The 20,277-nt window shown below is 33.2% G+C and overlaps 2 protein-coding genes across 6 annotated transcripts in view; one reads left to right on the top strand and one right to left on the bottom strand.

Moving 5' to 3' along the window:
• The window catches only part of LOC114332197 (advillin), a 235,697-nt gene that overhangs the window by 707 nt on the left and 214,713 nt on the right, over positions 1 to 20,277 (top strand). The gene's annotated exons all lie outside the window — the stretch shown is intronic.
• LOC114332196 (BTB/POZ domain-containing protein 3) overlaps positions 10,199 to 20,277 on the bottom strand; it is a 52,506-nt gene continuing 42,427 nt past the window's right edge. For all 5 annotated transcript variants that reach the window (XM_028281935.2, XM_028281938.2, XM_028281937.2 and 2 more), the window contains 2 exons: positions 17,969 to 18,157; positions 10,199 to 14,992 (listed from right to left, as the gene is read on the bottom strand). In XM_028281935.2, coding sequence (XP_028137736.1) covers positions 14,795 to 14,992; positions 17,969 to 18,157 — 387 coding nt within the window. In that variant the 3' untranslated portion in view covers positions 10,199 to 14,794. The remainder of the gene's footprint in view (positions 14,993 to 17,968; positions 18,158 to 20,277) is intronic.

Consider the following 20,277-nt stretch of genomic DNA (forward strand, 5'->3'; position numbering starts at 1 on the left):
TCCGCGAATGTGTTAAGCACAATTTGTTTGACGTTTCTGCTTTGTTTACTTTTGTGGCTGTCAGTCAGTTGAATTTTTTGCGGTTTTTGTCGAGTTTTTGCGTTTTGAAGTTTCTTTATATTACACAAACAGTTGTTTTCACAATGATTTTATATTTGGCTTTGAACTTTTAAGGTAATGGTACATTGTTTACCGGGTAGGAAAAGCTTAACATTCCTGGACGACTGTGAAGATTGCTAAGTCGCGGCGCAAGCCGAGACTTAGCAACACAGAGTCCAGGAATGTGGCTTTTCCTACGAGGTAAACATACTATTTTTCCGCAAATCGTTTAAAATTCGACAGATATTGATTGATTTAAAAAAAACGCGATAATTTTATTCCCAAATAAATGGTGCTTTGAAATTCCTAATAAAATTACTTGGGTTACTATGGACACGTATTGAGGTTGAATTGTCAAACTTGACGCTTATAAATTTAATTGCTGGTGTTCTCGAAAGTAAAATGATAATGATGATGAAATTTCCATTCCTGGGACTCCTCCAGAGCTGGTTGAGGCAGTGAATACTGCTTCATTAGAATTATTGCCAAAGAAATCAAGAGAAAAGTACGAAAATGCATACAGACGTTTTATGGATTATTAATAATTTTCTATCATTTATATAGAACACTAACAACTGTACGGAAATATCATTTCCTTACAGTAAGGAAATGACATTTCCTAACAGTAAGGAAGTCCTGACTTTTTCTTCAAGAAATTTTGACAGGAATGTCAAAATTTCCTGGCGATTTGCGGAAAATAATTATATTTTGGCAATTAATATTTAAAACATGCAAAGCTAACGTCATTCACACAGTAAAGAAATGATTGTGTTTAGATTTCCGTCAAAGTGAATAAAATAACAAAAATAAAATATGTTATTGATTTTTTTTATAAATTGTTTATTTATTTATTAATCAATAATAATAAAAGAATTTATTAAGCTACTTCAAATGTAGCTGTAATTCTGCACAACAATTTTGAAGAAAAACTTACATTTGACATTCTATAATATATTTGATAACGTCAAATTTTATAATAAAACCCTAATCGGAACAGTAGCCACTTTCTGTCAGTTGTTGTTGTGTGAAATAGATTTCCGACTTATTTCGTATGCTTTAAATGATGAGGCACGGGTAAAGACGAGAGATATGTAAAGAAAATAGATCAGGCTAGTCATATGCCACTCAATGCATCGGGGTGTAACGCCGATATCAAGTACGGTGGTCTAGCTATCTTTGTCTGTCGCGCGAGTGTGAGCGTATCTACCAAGAGGTGGGAATAACGGAACGACAGTGACACACAGGCGGCGGCCATCATATGCTAGAGAGAGAAAGCTAAGCGCCGGTAGAGAGAGATAGATAGACCACCGACCCGAACTGTTCCGCGTTACGCTGTTATATCTATGGTAAAGACTCGCGGACTCAACTGTATTTGCGGTCAGTTTGTGTTGTAATTAACCACGGTTATTAGACTTTATTATAGTAATGTCTATAATATGTCATTATAGTAATGTCTAAGAACCGTGGTAATTAAAAATGAATTCGATTTAACAAAACTATTGCAGTGTTCCTCAGTATTCACTCCTATGTACGTAATGACGTAAACTAACTAATGCCAAATCACACATTTTGTTAATTTAACGTTTGTATTAAACGTAGTATTTTTTAATGTTTAAGCGATTGCAAAATTAAATAAATAAATAAAATGCAGTATATATTCTGTACATGGAATGTACATTGTTATACAAAATATTCCGACCACCTGATAATTTCCAAAACACAATTTTTATAAAATAAATTCACCTACTTAGTTTGCAGTTTTTATTTATTTAAAAATCGTTATGTTAGTGTAAAATAAATTGTAGTGTACCTATTAACTAAATTAAAAACAAAATTAGAAATTTTAAGATATATTAATAATTTTTAAAACGTGTGATTATCGGGGGGCCAGATTTTGTATGAAAAAAAGGTAAAAACAAATTAGTAGTTAGCATCAAATTTTAATGAATGCATACAGATAAAACATAATTTTGAGTCGTATTTAACCTATAAGATGTCTTAGTGGCAAAACTTAGTGATTACTTTGGCAAAACACTCGTGTAAACGATTTTAATTTAACATTTTAGAACTGTGAGATCAAATGACAAAAGGAATTGTTTTCCTCGAGTTATCGTCCATCTTTGAAATTTTGAGCGCCTTCTGTCAGAATTTAATTTTGCGAATAATAATTATTAAAAAAGGGCCACATTTTTCACAGAACCTTTTTGCTCTTAGTAGAGCATCACCAGTGCTGTTACAGGCATCATGTGCTGAGCCACCAAAAATACAAAGGTAAAAGGGGGTCAGATAATGCCAAAAGGCCATAATATCCTTACTGATTTTATCTATCTATTGGATTTTTCAACAATAATGTCATTTTAAGACATTTTCTTAATAAAGGGCTTTTACCTTTGTATTTTTGGTGGCTCAGCATGTGATGCCTGTAACAGCGTTGATGATGATCTACTTAGAGCGAAAACGTTCTGTGATAGATGTGGCCCTTTGTGGATGTTTTTTTTAATAAATACACCTTTTATAAAGGATTTTTCATTAAAGTTTATTTGTGATTAATGGTATACAGCGAGCTACAGGAAATTTTTCCTTGTGGATATTGAAAAAGTTGATGTTTTTATTAAAATATTTTTTAAATTCGATGATTTTTATCAAAATATTGTAATATCCCATACTATCTTCCATTGCACCATTTACTTTACTTCTTGTCTCCACTATCTTCTTGACCTTCCATTTTTCCTGCGTTTGGTGGGGATCCACTGTAAGCGCTTTTCCATTGTTAATTCAGTCATTTTGTACTCTACGAGCCCCCTAGTGGGAAACATTTGGGGTAGTTCTAATTTCTTTCATTATACATATATGTATTTTGGGCTGCTGAATCCGAATATGAGGTTTGCGGACAAAATTTCGTCACGGAACATTGAGTAAATCGCGAAAAAAGCCAAAAATTTCAGCTTCTTTCCGCTTTTTTGCTAAAATCTCGAAAACTATTAACTTTAAGTAAATTGCTTGTTAACAAAAATTAAAGTACTTAAAATTCTCTACGAATATCACTATTTACTTTTTTTTTTCGGACGAACCGTTCGGTTTCAAGTGCAAGTTGAAAATTTCCAACTTTTAACGGTCTCTGCAAAAACCACTTTTTACATTTCAAAACTTTATTTTTTATTAGAATGCTGTCATTTGATAAATTCTCCTAGTTTTCTGCACAAATAATTAAAAAGAAAAAAAAGGTCGAAATTGTACTAATTAAGTACCACAAAAGGTTGGACAAAATCTTCTATGGCATCATGTACTGGCTCAGGGTCTAATTGCTCCATCGTCAACGTCCAGGGGTCGTTCTCCTGGAAAATGAAAGAGGTAGTGAGATACTGACTTGTAATCATTTATATCAAGGAGAGATTAATGATTACGAAATAGCTTGTGAGATTCTACATACCTCTGTCTCTTTCTTCAGTCTGTTCTACGTCTATATCAGAGCTATCTTCCGGGGGCTCAACGTTGTCACAGAGTCCTTTGCATTATATGCAAATTGGGGAACAATGGAGGTCAGCTTTCGTGCATCCACAATTGCGTTGGCAGCCCTTTTTACATTTTCAGAAATATACCGTAGCAGTGAGTTTGGTGCAGGATCCAAAGTGGTTGGCACTGGCACGAGAATACTAGTAGTTTTTTTCCAACCACACTCACTTGGATCTTTTTGTTGCTCGTCAGGTGTGGTTTGATATAAAGGTAACCATTGCTGCACCTGATAGTAAACTCTAAGTGCATGTTCTCGTGTAGCAGATTCGGTAGAGAGTAATGAGGCAATGTTTGTCTTATTTTTGTATGATAAAGATACGTATTGTCTGTATATCAAATCGTTTAGACTGGTCTTCTTTTTTCTTTCATATAGAGCCATGAAAAACATGTTTCTTGTTGTGGTAACCTCATCCTGATGTGCATTAGGGTCTTTAAAAGCCTCAATGGTTGGTTTCAATTCTGTGTTTTCCTGTAGTACTTTAAGAAATATCAGTTTGCCCTGATTTAACAATGCAAAAGTAGTATCACAACCACTCATCGCATGTAGGAATAAGATATGGTCCCTTAGGATTTTTTCATCAGCCAGATGAGGGTTGAAGAAGATTCGCTAAACCTTTTCTTTTCCTGGTTTCAGAAAAAATACATTTTTGTGTTAGGACTACACAAGCTTATCAAAATGACCAGAAGGTCGATATCTCCCCCCCCCCACATGTTCATTTGATGGTGCCATCAGAGGACAACGACTACAGGTGGTCATTGTTCTCTGTGAAATTCCCATTGCGGCGCCATCTAAAGAGCTGTTGTGATAATTAGGATATCAGCATCCTCCACAGGATGTAGGATATAAATTTATCAAATGGCAGCATTCTAATAAAAAATAAAGTTTTGAAATGTAAAAAGTGGGTTTTAGAGACCGTTGAAAATTGGCAATTTTCAATTTGCGCTGTAGACCGAAACGTTCGTCAGAAAAAAAAAGTAAAGAGTGATATTTGTAGAGAATTTTAAGCACTTTAATTTCTGTTAACAGACCATTTACTAAAAGTGAATAATTTTCGAAATGCAAGCAAAAAAAACGAGAAAAAGCAGAAATTTTTCACTTTTTTCGGGATTTACTCAATGTTCCGTACCGAAATTTTGTCCGCAAACCTCTTATTCGGATTTAGCAGCCCAAAGTACATACTATTATGTTCTGCTTTCTATTACTTTTTTAATTGAGTATTTATTGAATTAATTATTGAATTGACGCAAATCATACATAAACAATTAATAAAATATCTCAGGGTGCCTTTTTGTCATAAAAATTAACTAAAATTATCTTAGGTTATACTTATCCTTTCTCGTGGCTTCAGTATCTCTTAGTTGATCCTTATCGGGAAAAAATAGGGAAAGGAAATAAATAGAAAAATCATAAATAAGCACATACAAATACCTTTATTATCTAAAGCAATGCGCTGAAAATCTATCAATTAAATCCTGTGGGCATAATTGTCCAAATGAAACTTTTACCATATAATTAATCTAATTTAAACAAATATTTATCGCTTTGTTCCTGATACCATTTATAAAATAAGCTAAACAAACAAATTTAGGTATTTGCAAAACTACTTATACTTCCTATTAAATTATTGAAATGTTGGAACCTTAATCCATATGCTTTTACGCCAATATCTTAACTTCTGATTATAAAGAACATCTATCATATAAGTTATTCTGACCTTTTTGATTCACACACAATGATGTCTCCTCTTGACCCAAACAGCTCTTCCTTGTTGATTATGTTAGGCTACCAATCAAAGCCCTCTCCGTTCCAAGCATCAATCCAGCAGCATACCAGCAACTATTTCTCCAAAACACAAGCCAGGCCGCTTTTGACCAGTACTCGTTCAATAAACTCCAAGATTCTCTCCTCTCTTTCTCTCAATAATAATCTCCTGAGACCCAAGTATCTTTTTTACTTGGTGTCACAAATAATTTTAATAACGATGAATCTTGTAACTTACTCTCTTGGACTTTACAGAATCAAAGAGGTATTTCTTCTCGATTTGATTTGTCTCTCGTTCCACTTTTCAGCTACTCTCCACTAACAAACAAAACCACTAGTACTTGCTTCTGAACTATACGCGAAAACTTTTCGACTGCCTTTCTCGGATGCCGACCACACAATCCTTTTTCTTTTCCAAAACTGTCTCAACATTCAAACTTCCCTTTCCCCATTCCAAATTGCCAAGCCAATCAGAAACATTTCTCTTTTTCATTCGAAAAACCAGGTATTCTTTCAAACAATACTTCTACTCATCCTAATCACTTTCCGGAAATTATACAAATACTCTTGTGCTTAAAACAAACAGACTTAAAATTCCAAATCTCTCTACCTTTATTTTTCTAAAAACTAATAATTACAGCTACCTGTGGATCTTACCTTTCCCGTAACAAACAATCTTTTTAAATTATAATCTGAAATAAATTGTCATTTCACTTCACTGTATTTACAAATGTCTTTAAGTCTTCAGGGAAAAACTAATTAAGGAAAGACCCACTGCGTAAAAGCTACCTTCTACTAAATAGTTACAAATCAATATACAGGGTGTATCAAATTTATGTGCCCGCGTTATATAAAAAAAATTAAAATTTTTACTCTATCTTTTATTGATAAAGTGATACATAATAATACATAATGAAAGAAATCAGAACTACCCCAAAACTTTCCTAGTAAAAACACAATTTGATTGTATCATGTTTGCTTTCCCGTACATTCTACAAATTGAATTGGTTACACCACAGTATATACAGGATACTGTGGTTACACTAAGCCCTCGGTAGTTCTTACAATCTTTTCTGTCGCCTTTATTTTTGTATAGATTACTAATATATGCAGTTTTCCACTCTTCACCTCTTAAGAATAAAATACAGGTATAAACTAAGAGCTGAAATAGTTTGTCAGGGCCATATTTTATCAGTTCTATGGATACTTCCCCCGGTCCTAGAGTCGTTTCATTGTTCATGACGTTGCGCGTAGGAGTATTTTTGAAGTTATACTTCTTTAGGCGCGTTGGGAGTAAATTTATATGTGCGCTAATTCATCCAAAGTATTGGTCCTGGGCGCAGCTGAAACATTAAGGCCGCGTCCCACCATCAAATAATTTGATCAAACTGGTTTGAGCAAACTGAAAGTGACAGTTAGTGACGTCACATCCTGAGTGTTCATTGTGGCTAATAATGAAAAATTTTAATTTTAAATAAAGTACAAACAAGTTAGACAACTCAATATAAAAAATTTGATCAAACTAGACTGATACTGAAAGCACAGATTTTTAGAATTTCAAAAAAACTGCAATTGTGACGTCACTTTGACGTACTTCCGGAGTTTGCTCAAATTATTTGATGGTGAGACGCGGCTTTTAAACGTGCTCTGATTGGATAATTACAATTACCTGTCAATAATTGTTCAATATGTCGGTTATGGGTAAACAAATGTTGTGTATATTAGTTTTTATTGTTGTGAGGGCAGAGAAAAAAGCAAGATTATAATTGTAGTGACTTTTAAATAGTTTTTAAAAGCAACAGGTAAGTACGTAATTGTAAATCTTTCAGTATCGTAATAAAAAATTACATAGGTACCTACTTACCTATTTGGAAAATGTATGTACCTACCTATCTAGTAGGTAATGCTTTGATTTACATTCTTCTTCTTTAAGTGCCATCTCCGCGGCGAAGGTCGGCAATCATCATACCTATATATATTCGTATTTTAGAGACGGCTGCTCTGAAAAGTTCATTTGATGTACATCCGTACCACTCTCTGGTTGAGCAGCCACGATATTCTGCGTCTTCCTATGCTTCTCTTTCCTTGAATCTTTCCCTGCATAATCAATTGGAGCAAGCTGTATCTCTCTCCACGTGTAATATGTCCGAGATATTCCAATTTTCTTGTTTTGATGGTATTTAGGATTTCCATCTCTTTATTCATCTTCCTCAGAACCTCTTTGTTTGTGACGTGTTCTGTCTACGATATTTTCAGAATTCTTCTGTGCACCCACAGCTCGAATGATTCTACTTTTTTCATTGATGCAGCATTCAAGGTCCAAGCTTCCATTCCATAAAATAAAGTCGAGAAAACGTAGCACCTAGCCAACTTAACTCTTAGCTTGAACTTCAAATCTCTTGTGCAGAGCACTTTTCTCATTTTGTTAAAATTTGATCTAGCCTTTTTTATTCTGATTTTCTGTAAGTAATCTCCTGTGGAGTTGATCATTGTTCCAAGGTAAGCATATTGGTCGACTCGTTCGATATTGGATCCGTTTGTGAAGAGATTTTCATTATTTCTTTGAGTTTTCGATATTCTCATAAACTTTGTTTTCTTGACATTCATTGTTAGCCCGTATTCTTGTCCAAACTTTGCTATTTTGGTCACCAGCCTCTGAAGATCCCCAATATTTTCAGCTAAGATGACAGTGTCATCCGCATATCTAATGTTGTTAATGGGAACTCCATTTACCTTTATTCCAGCTGTTTTACCCTCAAGAGCTTTTTTCAAGATCTCTTCCGAGTAGGCATTAAAAAGAATTGGCGACAACATGCATCCGTCTCACTCCACGTCTGATTTCAATTTCCTTTGACAGCTGGTCGTTAACACGTACCTACTTTACATTGATTACCAACAAAATTTCTACCAATCTTCATCTAATATATTGTTTTCTTATTCTGTTTTGTTGTATTTTAATTCCACAAAAATCAAACTAATTTGATTAAATTTATAACTGTTAAACAAGTAAACGTTCAGTTGGCCTATCTTCGCACATAACAGGTACATGTAAGTGGTCAAATGAGTATAGGCTTCCACTTCAAATCATAAGCACCCGAATTAACGCGGGTTCGAATCCCAATGAAAGTTTTTATTTTTTTTATACATTTTATGATTGTAAGTACCTATATTTGTTATATAATTTTTTTTTCAGAAAATCCGTATTTAGTTAAAATTTTGCCAACAATAATTATTGTTCAGAAATCATTTCTTTGTGGCATTTTTCAATGTGTTTGTGTGTGTTTTATTCTTTTATTTTTTTAATTTTGGTATTGTTTTAATAAAAATTTTTGGAAAGTAGTAAGTATTAAAATTAGTTTAATATTTAAATAAAATATAAATAAACTGTTTAAAGTATATTAATTTCGTTGAAATCATATAATAGAAGTATAACTTCTTACGTGCGTACAAAGTACACACACATTCTTTTTTAATTTCAGTTTCTTCGCCATAGGAAATACCATATTTTTCGTAGCCATCATCTTGGAATTCTGCTCGATCTTTTGTCAGCATTTGTTCATAACATTAGACCCATAATTCCAGGGATATTAGAGTTAACCTACTGCGTTCTTTTCTATCTGTTCTACTACCTCTAATAAATTGTTTTACTATCTGCGTTCCGCAGTCACTTTGCAGTGTGGGCAGCATATCCCAATATAAAACTTATGAAACCTTGCAGCTCAGTGTTGCCGGTTTTAAGCAGACGAACTTAAAGTCCGTCTAAATAGAATATTCCAGAAGTCCACAACATCTTGATTTGAAAATCTGTGGGTTTTATTATTTTTTAAATAATTCGTAGATAGGTACTATGAAAGATATTTATACGATATTAAAGATATATCATTTGAATATTAATTATAATTAGCCTGTGATTAATATTATATTTAATAGTTATTTATGATATAAGTGTTAAAAGTACAATTTTAAGGCACGCATGTGAAAGTTTGCAGAATGAGCGAAGCGAATGAGTGCAAACATAAGGCACATGAGTGCCTTACAAATGTACTTTTTATCACGTGTACTTTGTACGCACGTAAGAAGTTATACTTCTATTATATGATTTCAACGAAATAAATATACTTTCAACAGGTTATTTGTATTTAAAGATTAAACTAAATTTTACTTACTACTTTCCAAAAATTTTTATTAAAACAAAACTAAAAATAAAAAAAAAGTTAGATAACACACGGATTCGAACCAGGGACCTCTCGATCTCCGGTCGAACGCACTACCACCGAGCTAAACTTCCTTTGCTTTGACAGCTTACAAGATTTCTCATACATACTGACAAATTTAATAGACCAAGTGAGGTATAAAAATACTTTAATTTATTTAATATAAATATTAATATCTCTTGGCAACACTGTTCTTCATAAGAGTTTGTACTGAAAGGTGACCGTGGAACGCAGTATAGATTATTTTATATTGTATGGAACCACAGTTTACTGTAATAAGATAATATTTTACATTTATATTTGACGTTTCGTTTTGTACTCTTCTTCCAGTATTGGTAACCAGAGCCTGCTATATTCTATTGATGTGTTTGCTACACATATTTTTCGTTTACTAAGAGTGAGGCTGCTTCTTTGATTTTCCTATTTTTGCTGTCTGTTTCTTTCATGACTATTGATAAATCTTTCCATTGTATTATGTGCTCATTATCACAGGCATGTTTACATCATCAACCGTCAATGTCTTCCACTTCGTTCTTAGAAGAGAGTCGATAACCTGGCAACACTGCCTATTCGAAATTGTGACATCAGAGGGTTAAAAACGAACAAAAAATGTCTTTAATGTCTTTATTTACAACGAATAAACTTAGAAAATAAAGAATACAGGTGATGTGATATATATGTATGAACGAAAACTACAAAATAAAAAGCATCTAAAAAAATAAATATAATATCTGCGTAACAACCAACACAAACAAATACGAAACAGACAACAATTTTCACTAAAATGTATCTTTATGATAATAAAAGTAGACCAAGGGAGAAATACTGAATGCATTGACAGTTTTGATGTTCGATTGTGATATTTTACGCCAGTATCTTCAGTACACCACACAGTTTAAGCGTTCCGGCAAAACTAAACAGTGTTGCCAATTTTCGTATATTTTAGCAATACTGAATAAAGTCATAGTACTTATAATATTTTATTAATTTTCTAGACAATTATTATTACAAATATTAAAGAAAAACTTCTTTTTTTTAAAGTAAGGCTACAAAGGTGTTTTAAAATTTTTTTCAGTTGAAGCAGTAGACAAATGTATGTGTGTTCTAGTGATTTTTTAACAGCCAACTGAAATTCACAGTTAGTCCAGGGCCTAGATTCCGTGCACTGTAGATATCTACAGTCGCTTTCTGTCGATGGCAATTGTCATGAAAATATTTGAATTTTTAGTTTTAATTCAAATATTTTCTTGTTTTACTAAGTGTCACTTCAGCATCAATTAGAGTATAACCTAGCAAAACTAGAAAATAATTCAATTAAAGCTAAAAATTCAAATATTTTCATGACAATTGACATCGATAGAAGGCGACTGTAGATATCTACAGTGCACGGAATCTAGCCCGAGGGCGGATCTGTTTTGAGATGGACGATGGACGTTTAGAGGTGACTTTTGCAGAAATTGCTTAGAATTAACTCATATAATAATAATTGAGTTATCCTCCCACTCAAAAAGGTCCGGAATATTGTTTAAATAATCAAAATGTCAAAAAATGAAGTAAACATTCGATTTTTTTCTTCGTTATTTGAGTATAACTTTAAAAGTATTTACTTCACAGTAAAGTTGCACTGACATAAAAGTTGCGTAATTAAATTTCCAACAATATAGGGTTGGTTAAAAATTTTAAAAATTGTCATCTTTGTTTCAAAATAGCAATAATTGGAAAAACCATAAAAAAACAAGTATTCGCATTTTACGGTTTTCAGCCATTTTTGCTACACTTAGGACCTTCATATTTTACCCCAAAAAACAAACTTTATGACATAATAAAACAATACTGTAAATTTCATTAAGATTGGTTCAATAGATTTTGCAAAATAAATTTTGAAATCCAGGTTTCGCAAAAAAAATCATTTTTTCAAAATGTTGCATGACTGTAAATAAAGCAGATAGCAAGCTAAAAAAATTTTTACTTATAGAAGAATACTGTACCTTTCATTTGCAATTTGCAAAATTAAAATCGGTTAACTACCACGGCGTCAGGAATTTTTTTTGTTGTATTATATTTATATTTTGTTGTATTTTAATATCTTAATTCCACAAAAATCAAACTAATTTGATTATTGTTTGTGAAATATTGTTTAAACAATTGCATATGTTTAAAAATAATAAACTTTTATTCTCTAAGTTAAAATATATGAACAAAGAAAGTTTATGCTAAAAAAAGTGTAATTTCAAAGGACAGAATATATGTATTTATTTATATCGAAATGTACTAAAAATTAAAATTTATCAATCATTATTAAAGGTCATTGGAATGCCCAATCAGAGCAAACGTATCCGCTGTCCTGAGCGTAGCACCAAAAATTAATGTGTATTTAAACAAAATCCAGACGCTGTAGTAGTTAACCTATTTTAATTTTGCAAATTGAAAATGAAAGGTACAGTATTGTTATATATGTAAAAAAAATCAACTTGCTGTCTGCTTTATATTCAGTCCTGCAGCATTTTGAAAAAATGATTTTTTTTGCGAAAGCTGGATTGCAAAATTTATTTTGCAAAATCTGTTATACCGATCTTAATGAAATTTACAATGTTGTTTTACTATATCATAAAGTTTTTCTGGGTAAAATATGAAGGTCGTAAGTGTAGCATAAATGGTTGAAAAACGTAAAATGTAAATACTTGTTTTTTTATGGTTTTTTCGCAATTATTGCTATTTTGCAACAAGGGTGACAATTTTTAAATTGCTTAACTAATCCTATATTGTAGCAAATTTAATTACGCAACTTTTATGTCAGTACAACTTTTCTCGGAAATGACTACTTTTAAAGTTATAATCAAAAACCGAAGAAAAAAATCGAATTTTTCCTTCATTTTTTGACATTTTGATTATTTAAATAATGTTCCGGACCTTTTTGAGTGGGAAGATAACTCAAATATTATTATATGAGTTATTTTCAAGCAATTTCTGCAGAAAATTTATGAGTCACCTCTCAACATCCAAATGTACTAATATTTTTACAGATGCTCCCTGGTCTAAGAGGGAATATGGTGTAGTGATGATTTTATTATCATTAATGAATTTATCTGCGATCAAATGGTCGTATTTGTAAAGCAAGTCTCTACTGTGTGTGATATAGCCTTGATATTAATATTTGCGTACAGTATGGCTGGAATATCAACGAATCTATCAAATAACTGTCAACGAACTGTGTAAAAATATTGTTAAAATTGTAAGAAAAATGTATAAATGACCTTTTCAGTATCCCGGAATCTTTATTTTAAGTAATAATCTAATAATCAACTAGTTACTGGAAAAAATATTACGTGTAGTCACTGGAAGAAAATATTTAATTGATATAAGTAGTTAACTGTCAAAATTAGACAGTTCGACATCAATCTTTTAGTCTAGTCGTCAGAGATTTGAAATTTACACCAAAGAAATACAAAAAAGTTTGCCATTCCTACCCCCGGGATTTCCCCTAAAGCCCCCCTCGTACGGGGGAAATGGAAAACATCGTTATACCAAGAATCTATACGCTGTAGAAAGATGAGAGACCGGATAAACCTACACAAAAACATTTTTAGTCAAAATTATCTCAGCTACATTTCTTGTTTGATACATTTTTTTCTAGGTCGAACATATTCTTGGTAAATCGACGTACCATCCCCCGGTAGAAGTAAAATTTAGGGGGGAAGAACCCGGGGGGTAGGAGCGACAAACTGTTTTGCACCTTTTTGTGGGATTGCAAAATAGGGAACTTGCACATTTTTGTTTTATTACATAATAATGTTCAGTTTCTTTTAAAAATAAGATTTCTAAAATTTCACTCCTCAAAACCTCATAATAACTCAGAAGAACAAATTTAAAATCTACTGTGTAGTTAAATCATTTCAAACGATCGAAAAAGCGCGCGAACCCTTGTAACGCCATATCATAATATTTTGTAATGACATTTCTCCCGTCTCATATAAAATTAAATACTATTTTGTTTACTTTGGAGTTTAATACAGTTTTTGAAGAGATAGTATTGAATTGTGTGTGTTTGTTTCTGTTAAAGTACAACCATTAAAACACCCAATAAAATATTTATTAGCTTACCAGTCAATAACAAACGGCGTTTAATAAAGTTGTTACATGTATGTTGAAAGGACATTAAAGACCTTTTTATTCATTCTCAAGGTCTTCACGTGCTTGAAAATAATTTTAATGTAAGTATTTAATGTCTGTCGTCTGCTTAATAGTTTTCTCTCGATTTTAATCGTTTTTAGGGGCCAAACGAAAGACAAAAACAACTTTTTTTGAATCGAAATAAAACATAAATTGCTTTTCATTCAATTTAATTAACTTTTTTTCTTTGATATATATTTCAAATTGTTTTTCGAATTTAAAATTTTATGCAAGTTCCCTATTGACATCCTCAGCAAAATTCAGCTGGTTAGTATGCTATTTGGGGGGTGAAATCTCTGGCAACTGAACTAAACTGTCAAATTTTGACTTAAATCTTTACTAAAAGTCATAAAGAAATACATAAAAGATTAAGGAACTTTTAAATCTTATAAGTAGAATTACTTAAGTAATACGGAGTAACACATACGATGATAACGTAAATATTTCAAGATAGAGGGCGTTGCTAAACGTCGAATGAGTGTTCTTTTTTAATTGGCACACTTTTTATAGTCCACTTTTTCAGTAAATTAATAAATGTGACTTCCAGTTAATCAAAATTCTTGGCTATCGTTGTAAACGTTGGCAACAGTGTACACACAGACTGTATCCTCACTGCGTCACCATAATGTGCGAGTAATGCATTTGTTTAAATTAGAAAACCGATTTTTCCACTAATACACCAAGAACTTTCTATCTGACCATGGTATATGTAACGTTAAAGAACTAAATCTTCATCAAAACATGCAAATTTGCAGTGTTTACATTTTGTTTCTTTTCTTTTTCCCGGTTTCGGTTTTCTTTTTATCGAAATGAGCAAAATTCTATACTTTTTTATTTTCTTCGATATATTATTTATTGATAAGTATACCCAGACTACGATGTTCATCAGCCATGAGCACTCTCTGCGTTTAGGTCCCCGTCTGCCCCTAATTTTTCACATTACTCTCGTATTTTGACTATTAGTATGTAAAGTTAAATAAACTTAAATGTTGCCTGTTGTGTATCTATCAAATTAAAACAAAGAATTCTTATAACATCATATTGGAGCTTTGAAACTGCCTCCAAAGCCTGGCGAGATAGAAAATACTATAGATCTGACCAGGCCGTCGCGTAACGATTCTCCTGACTGGTTTTGGGCGAACGTAAACACGACGCCGTGCGCCGCTGACTGGTCTGGATAGGACGCCACTGGATAACAACCGGGTTTGTTCAAAACCACGCCGATCTTGTACACCTAAAAATAACGTTAAGAAGTCTTTGACTTTATAAATTTTCAGTAAAAATCAATTTTTTACATAAAAACATTCCTTAGAATCGTCCAAATACTGTCTTAAAATTTTATTAAGAAATTCGAAATAAAAACTAAGTTATAGCTGTATTTATAACGGTAACTACCTGTACTAAAACTAGTTTGTATACAAGTCCGCGAGCGACGCCTCACCTGTGCACCTGAAACTCGCCAGTTGCTTTCCAAAACTTATAAAGCGAGCACTGGTTTTATGTTATTGAATTTTATTGAAAATTATTGATTTGAAAATCGGAAAAAGTGCCTGGATCTGGTTGTCCAGTCTCTTAGCGAGGACGATTTATTAAAGAGATGCCTCGGCCGCATTACACAAAATTGTAATGACAAGTTACAACAATCTAATTTAGCAAATTGCTTCAAAAAATAAATTTTGTGACAAAAATATGGTAGAGATAGCCTCCTGGATAGCAGCCTGTGCCTTTAACGAAGGAGCTAAAATCAACTTCACAGTAATGAACCTTATGGGAATACATATTGGACACATAGCAACGTAATGGTTGGAAAATATCGACGAAGCTCGTATTGCTCAAGCCAATAGAAGAAGTAGCAAGGCATCAAAAGAGGACAGAAGTATGGGAAACAAAGCTTTGACCGAAAATTTACACAGTGGGGCACCCAATATGCACCAGGAACTGCTGATTTACAGAAAAGAAAATCAATCTGACCATTTTATTCGATAAAATTATAGTAAAAATACTTTTAAAACGGGGTTTTATAGTCCAGGAAATGAAACTGCAAAAAAAAAAATGGCAAAACCTAGCAATTTTTTCGTACAGCATCGATTTATACAAAAATTTGGGATTAGGCTCATTTCACCCTCTAATTCATTTTCTATATTGAGCCGTTGTACGCTTTTGGGTTTTTAAGGGTGAAAACTACCCCTAATTGTAAAAATTTATAAAATAACATTTTAAACTTTAATATTGTCAACATTTGGTTCTTATTAGTTGTAATAATGATTGTTTTATGCTTTAAGATATAATATCATAATATTTCAACCCTTACAACCACTCTTGTTGGAGCTATATATAAAAAATTGACGTATCCTAAAAGAATAATTTCGGTTTGCATCGATTTACATAAAAATTTCGTATTAGGATCATCTCACCCTGTACTTCATATTTTATATCATAATCAAGGGCGTTGATTATTTTTATTGGCGTAAACTACCCCTTATTGTCAAAAATTATATAAAAACATTATAAACTTTAATATAGGTAAAATTTGGTTTTGATTGGTTAAACAGTGATTGTTTTATGCTAAATGATATAATATCATATTATTCCAACCCTTAAAAACCACTCTTTATAACACTGCAATTTTTATAAATAGATAATTTAATAGATCTATACAGAAAAAAAAGTAGAATTAAAGAATTACAAAAACATTTATTTACACAAAAATACGAATTTACAAATATGTACAAATACAAATAGTTTTTTTAGTCATCTTCCAGTATACGAACTGGTTCTGTGGTATTAAATACATTGAAAGTGCTATATAAGCGGACTATTCAAATTTTTCGAAAACAAAAATTCGTTTTATAAATATAGCTCCTTCATTTTTGGCGATAAAAAGTTTTTTCAAAAATGATTTTGTAGGATTTTTGAAGAGCTATAAGACTATGTAAATTTAATTCCATAAGATCCCTTAGTTTTTAATTGGGGTGGTAAAGGGTTCGAATAAGGGGGCGTTTGCTCGTAAATAAAGGTTTTAAACAGCTATATCTTGCTAACTATTCACTGTAATCAAAATCTATGCACAAGAAAATAGATATTAAAAAAGCTACAATTTAGTAATCTATAATTTTTTTCGTATCTCGAGTATTTTCGTGGATATTTTGAAGAAAAAGGTGAAAAATACGAAATTAAAAAAAAATTATGTTTCTTTAAACTCCAAAGTTTTCCCGTTATTTATTTGGCTTTGAATATTTCAAATTATGCATTTGACGAAAAAAGCTAACATTTAACATACCCTATCTCGGTTCGTATTGGTCGTAAAAATATTATAGAAAAATAATTTAATAAATAATAATGGACCAATAAGTTTTCAATTTAAAAATCTTTTAGTAATATTTTTAAAATTTTTCAATATTATTAATGTCGCTATTAGGATTGAAAACTTTGCCCTTTAAAAATAATTTGGTTTGTGTTGTTAAAAGATACAATTTTGATATCTACAGTTTTTTTGATTAAATGCATATTTTCGAGTTATTCTCAAAAAAAACCTCAAAAAGGTGAATTTTTTCGTCGAAAAACTGTTACTTTCAACCGCGAATAACTCGAATATTAGTTTTACGAAAAAATGTACAAACATTTTTTTCTTAGAATTACTTTTTACATCGATTTACATGGCTAAAATGTAATAAAAAATTCCCACCCCCCGATATGGGGTGGCAACGACCCCCAATGTTTTAGCGTATAGCGGCATGATATAAAAAATGATCCTTGGACTATTCCCTACCTTCTGTGAAAATTTCAAGTAAATACATGCTGGACGAAAAAATTGCGAGCCAAAATGCTTCATTTGCTGGTCTATTAGTCGAAATCTCAGTTTTTAACACTGGGAGATGTTTTTTTTTAAATCTACTATACTACTATACCAATCTCAGTAAACCAATTGTTTTTATAGTACTACTAAATAAACCCCTGAAAAGTTAAAAAATCCTCCCACTTTTTTAGTACGGGGGTAAATTCAGCCCCAAAACAGGCTTTTTTATTGTTTATAATAGGTTTGTTCTAGCATCAGTTTCAAACGGTTTGAAACCATCAGCGAATAGTCGATAAGCGCAAGTAGAGGGGATAGCACTGGTGACTCTATTACTTTCTCTAACTGACCAAACTGTTTGCTGACGGTTTCTGACTAGTTTGACTGTTTGCTACAACAAACCTATTATAATCTTACCTTATTTTTTTGAATATAAACCGGTCGATTGAAAACTATTTCAATCAATGACCTGTATTTAACTCGGCTCGTCAAGTGAGTGTACGTCAAACGACTTCCGTCTGCGTCCAATAAGTGAGCGTACAATATTTCCGGATAAGAATGGGCAGCGGGCGATCTGTCTTCGTCCGTTGGGATCTGGGCCGGTACCTAAAAAATTAAATTACACAATAATTACCAAATATGTTTGTTTGTTCGGATCCAGTGGTGGAAGAATTAGCCGCCCGAGGGACGTTTCCAGGAAGCGCCAGTGATATTTTGTTCTTATAATATCACTTGCGTGGAGGCTCCTTCCGTGCTCCCCAGATGAGCAGATGGAGAACCCAAAAAAATGGCCTACCTCAAGGAAGCGTTCTGACACCGTCCTTATTTAACATCTACACCAACGACCAACCAATGCACCCTCAGACTGAGAGTTTTGTTTACGCTGACGATATCGGTAAGGCCTAAAAGGCAAAACACTCACACAAGTAGAGTCGACAATGGAAGAGGCTTTAAACATGATATCAACTTACTCCAAACAAAACTCATTAAAGCCACACCTTACTAAAACCAAAGTATGTGCATTCCATCTCAACAACGATTTGACGCATGTAAAACTGAATGCATCTTGGGAGGGACAACTTGGAACATACTGATAGGCCCAAATAGCTTGGAGTGATACTAGACCGGTCACTAACGTATAAATTCCACTGTCAGACACAAGACAAAAGGTTTCTACGAGAAACAACCTTCTCCGAAAACTTGTAGGGAGCAAGTGGGGTGCAAACCCCACAGCTGAGGCCTTGTTTCTCAACAGGTGAATATGCTTGTCCCGTCTGGGGTAGATCTAGACACGCCCAACAAGTCACCACGGCGTTAAATGAAACATGTAGAATAATTACCGGTTGTATGAAGCCTACCCCTCTTTCCCTATTGTACCGGGTAGCTGGATTCGCATCACCAGATGGCCGTAGATGCGCCTCACAATATGTGGAGAAGTTCAGGCAAACTTTCGATGAAAGGCACTAATTATACGGGTTTGACGAATCGCCAGGAACCAGTCAACTTAAATCCGGAAAAGGTTTATGAGAAATGTCAGCGTCGAACCACCCGAACTGTTCCCCCTGCACCCAGAACGACTTAATGGAATGAACCTGGACTGGTGAACCTCGCGGACACTCAACCGCATACGCACAGTTGTTGCCCCTGTAAAACATAACCTCATTAAATGGGGCATCAAGACAGATAACGACGCACTTTGTGAACGTGGGGAAATACAGAACGTGGAGCACCTGAGAGCATACAGACTTTGCCCATCACAGTGCACCCTCGATGATTTACGGCTCGAAAATACAAAGGGTGTAGACGTAGCCCGATATTGGGCAGAAAAACTGTAGTCGGATCCAGACACGAAAAAGTAAGTACAGTAAGTACCAAATATGTAGAAGAAAATTTGTAAGATTCGCAAAAATGCTGTTCAATTTTTCACATGCGAAAAATAATACAGTATGCGGCAAAATAAACAGTACCGAAGTGAATATTGAAATATTTATGATTACAATAAAACCTTCGTTAACCGAAACCCTTTTAACCGAAATATCGTTTAACCGAAATATCGCTTAACCGAAATGGCAGACAGTTTCAATAATTTCTTCAATAAAAAGTCAATTTACAAAATGGAATAAAATTAGTGATGCAAATCAGATATCTGGGCATAGATATATCAAGCACCCACGACCTAGTAAAGGACCTGAGGAGTCAGATCAACAAAGCATCTGCATTGTCAGGATGTCGGCGGGAGATAGTCTGGTCAAATCCGTATATGCACAATATACCTAGTAAAATTGGAATCTACAAGACTTGCACACGACCGATCATGACATATGACATAGAAGTGCGCGAAGACACCAACAAAACGAAACAGATGCTAAGGGTTGCCGTAATGAAAACCCTAAGAATAATAGTGGGGAAAACAAGAAGAGACAGGGTGAGAAATACGAACATTAGAGAGCAATGTAAAATGCAACATATTGTAAAATGGGGAAGGCAGCGCAATAGGATGTGGTAAAACCATGTAAGACGCATAGACTCCCAAAAATTTCCCTAGAAAACAACCCGCCCGGTTCAAGACCTCCCGGAAGACCACCTAAAAGATGGAGGGATAGTTGGCAATCTACCTCCCAGGAAATTAACCAGAGGCAGCTTCAGAATTAAACAGATCGAAAGATCTCCAAGAAGTAAAAGAAGAAGAAGAATAAAATTAAGGAAAACGCACATGTTTAGAGTGT

Source organism: Diabrotica virgifera, chromosome 6, assembly GCF_917563875.1.
Source record: "Diabrotica virgifera virgifera chromosome 6, PGI_DIABVI_V3a".
Classification (NCBI taxonomy): Eukaryota; Metazoa; Arthropoda; class Insecta; order Coleoptera; family Chrysomelidae; genus Diabrotica; species Diabrotica virgifera.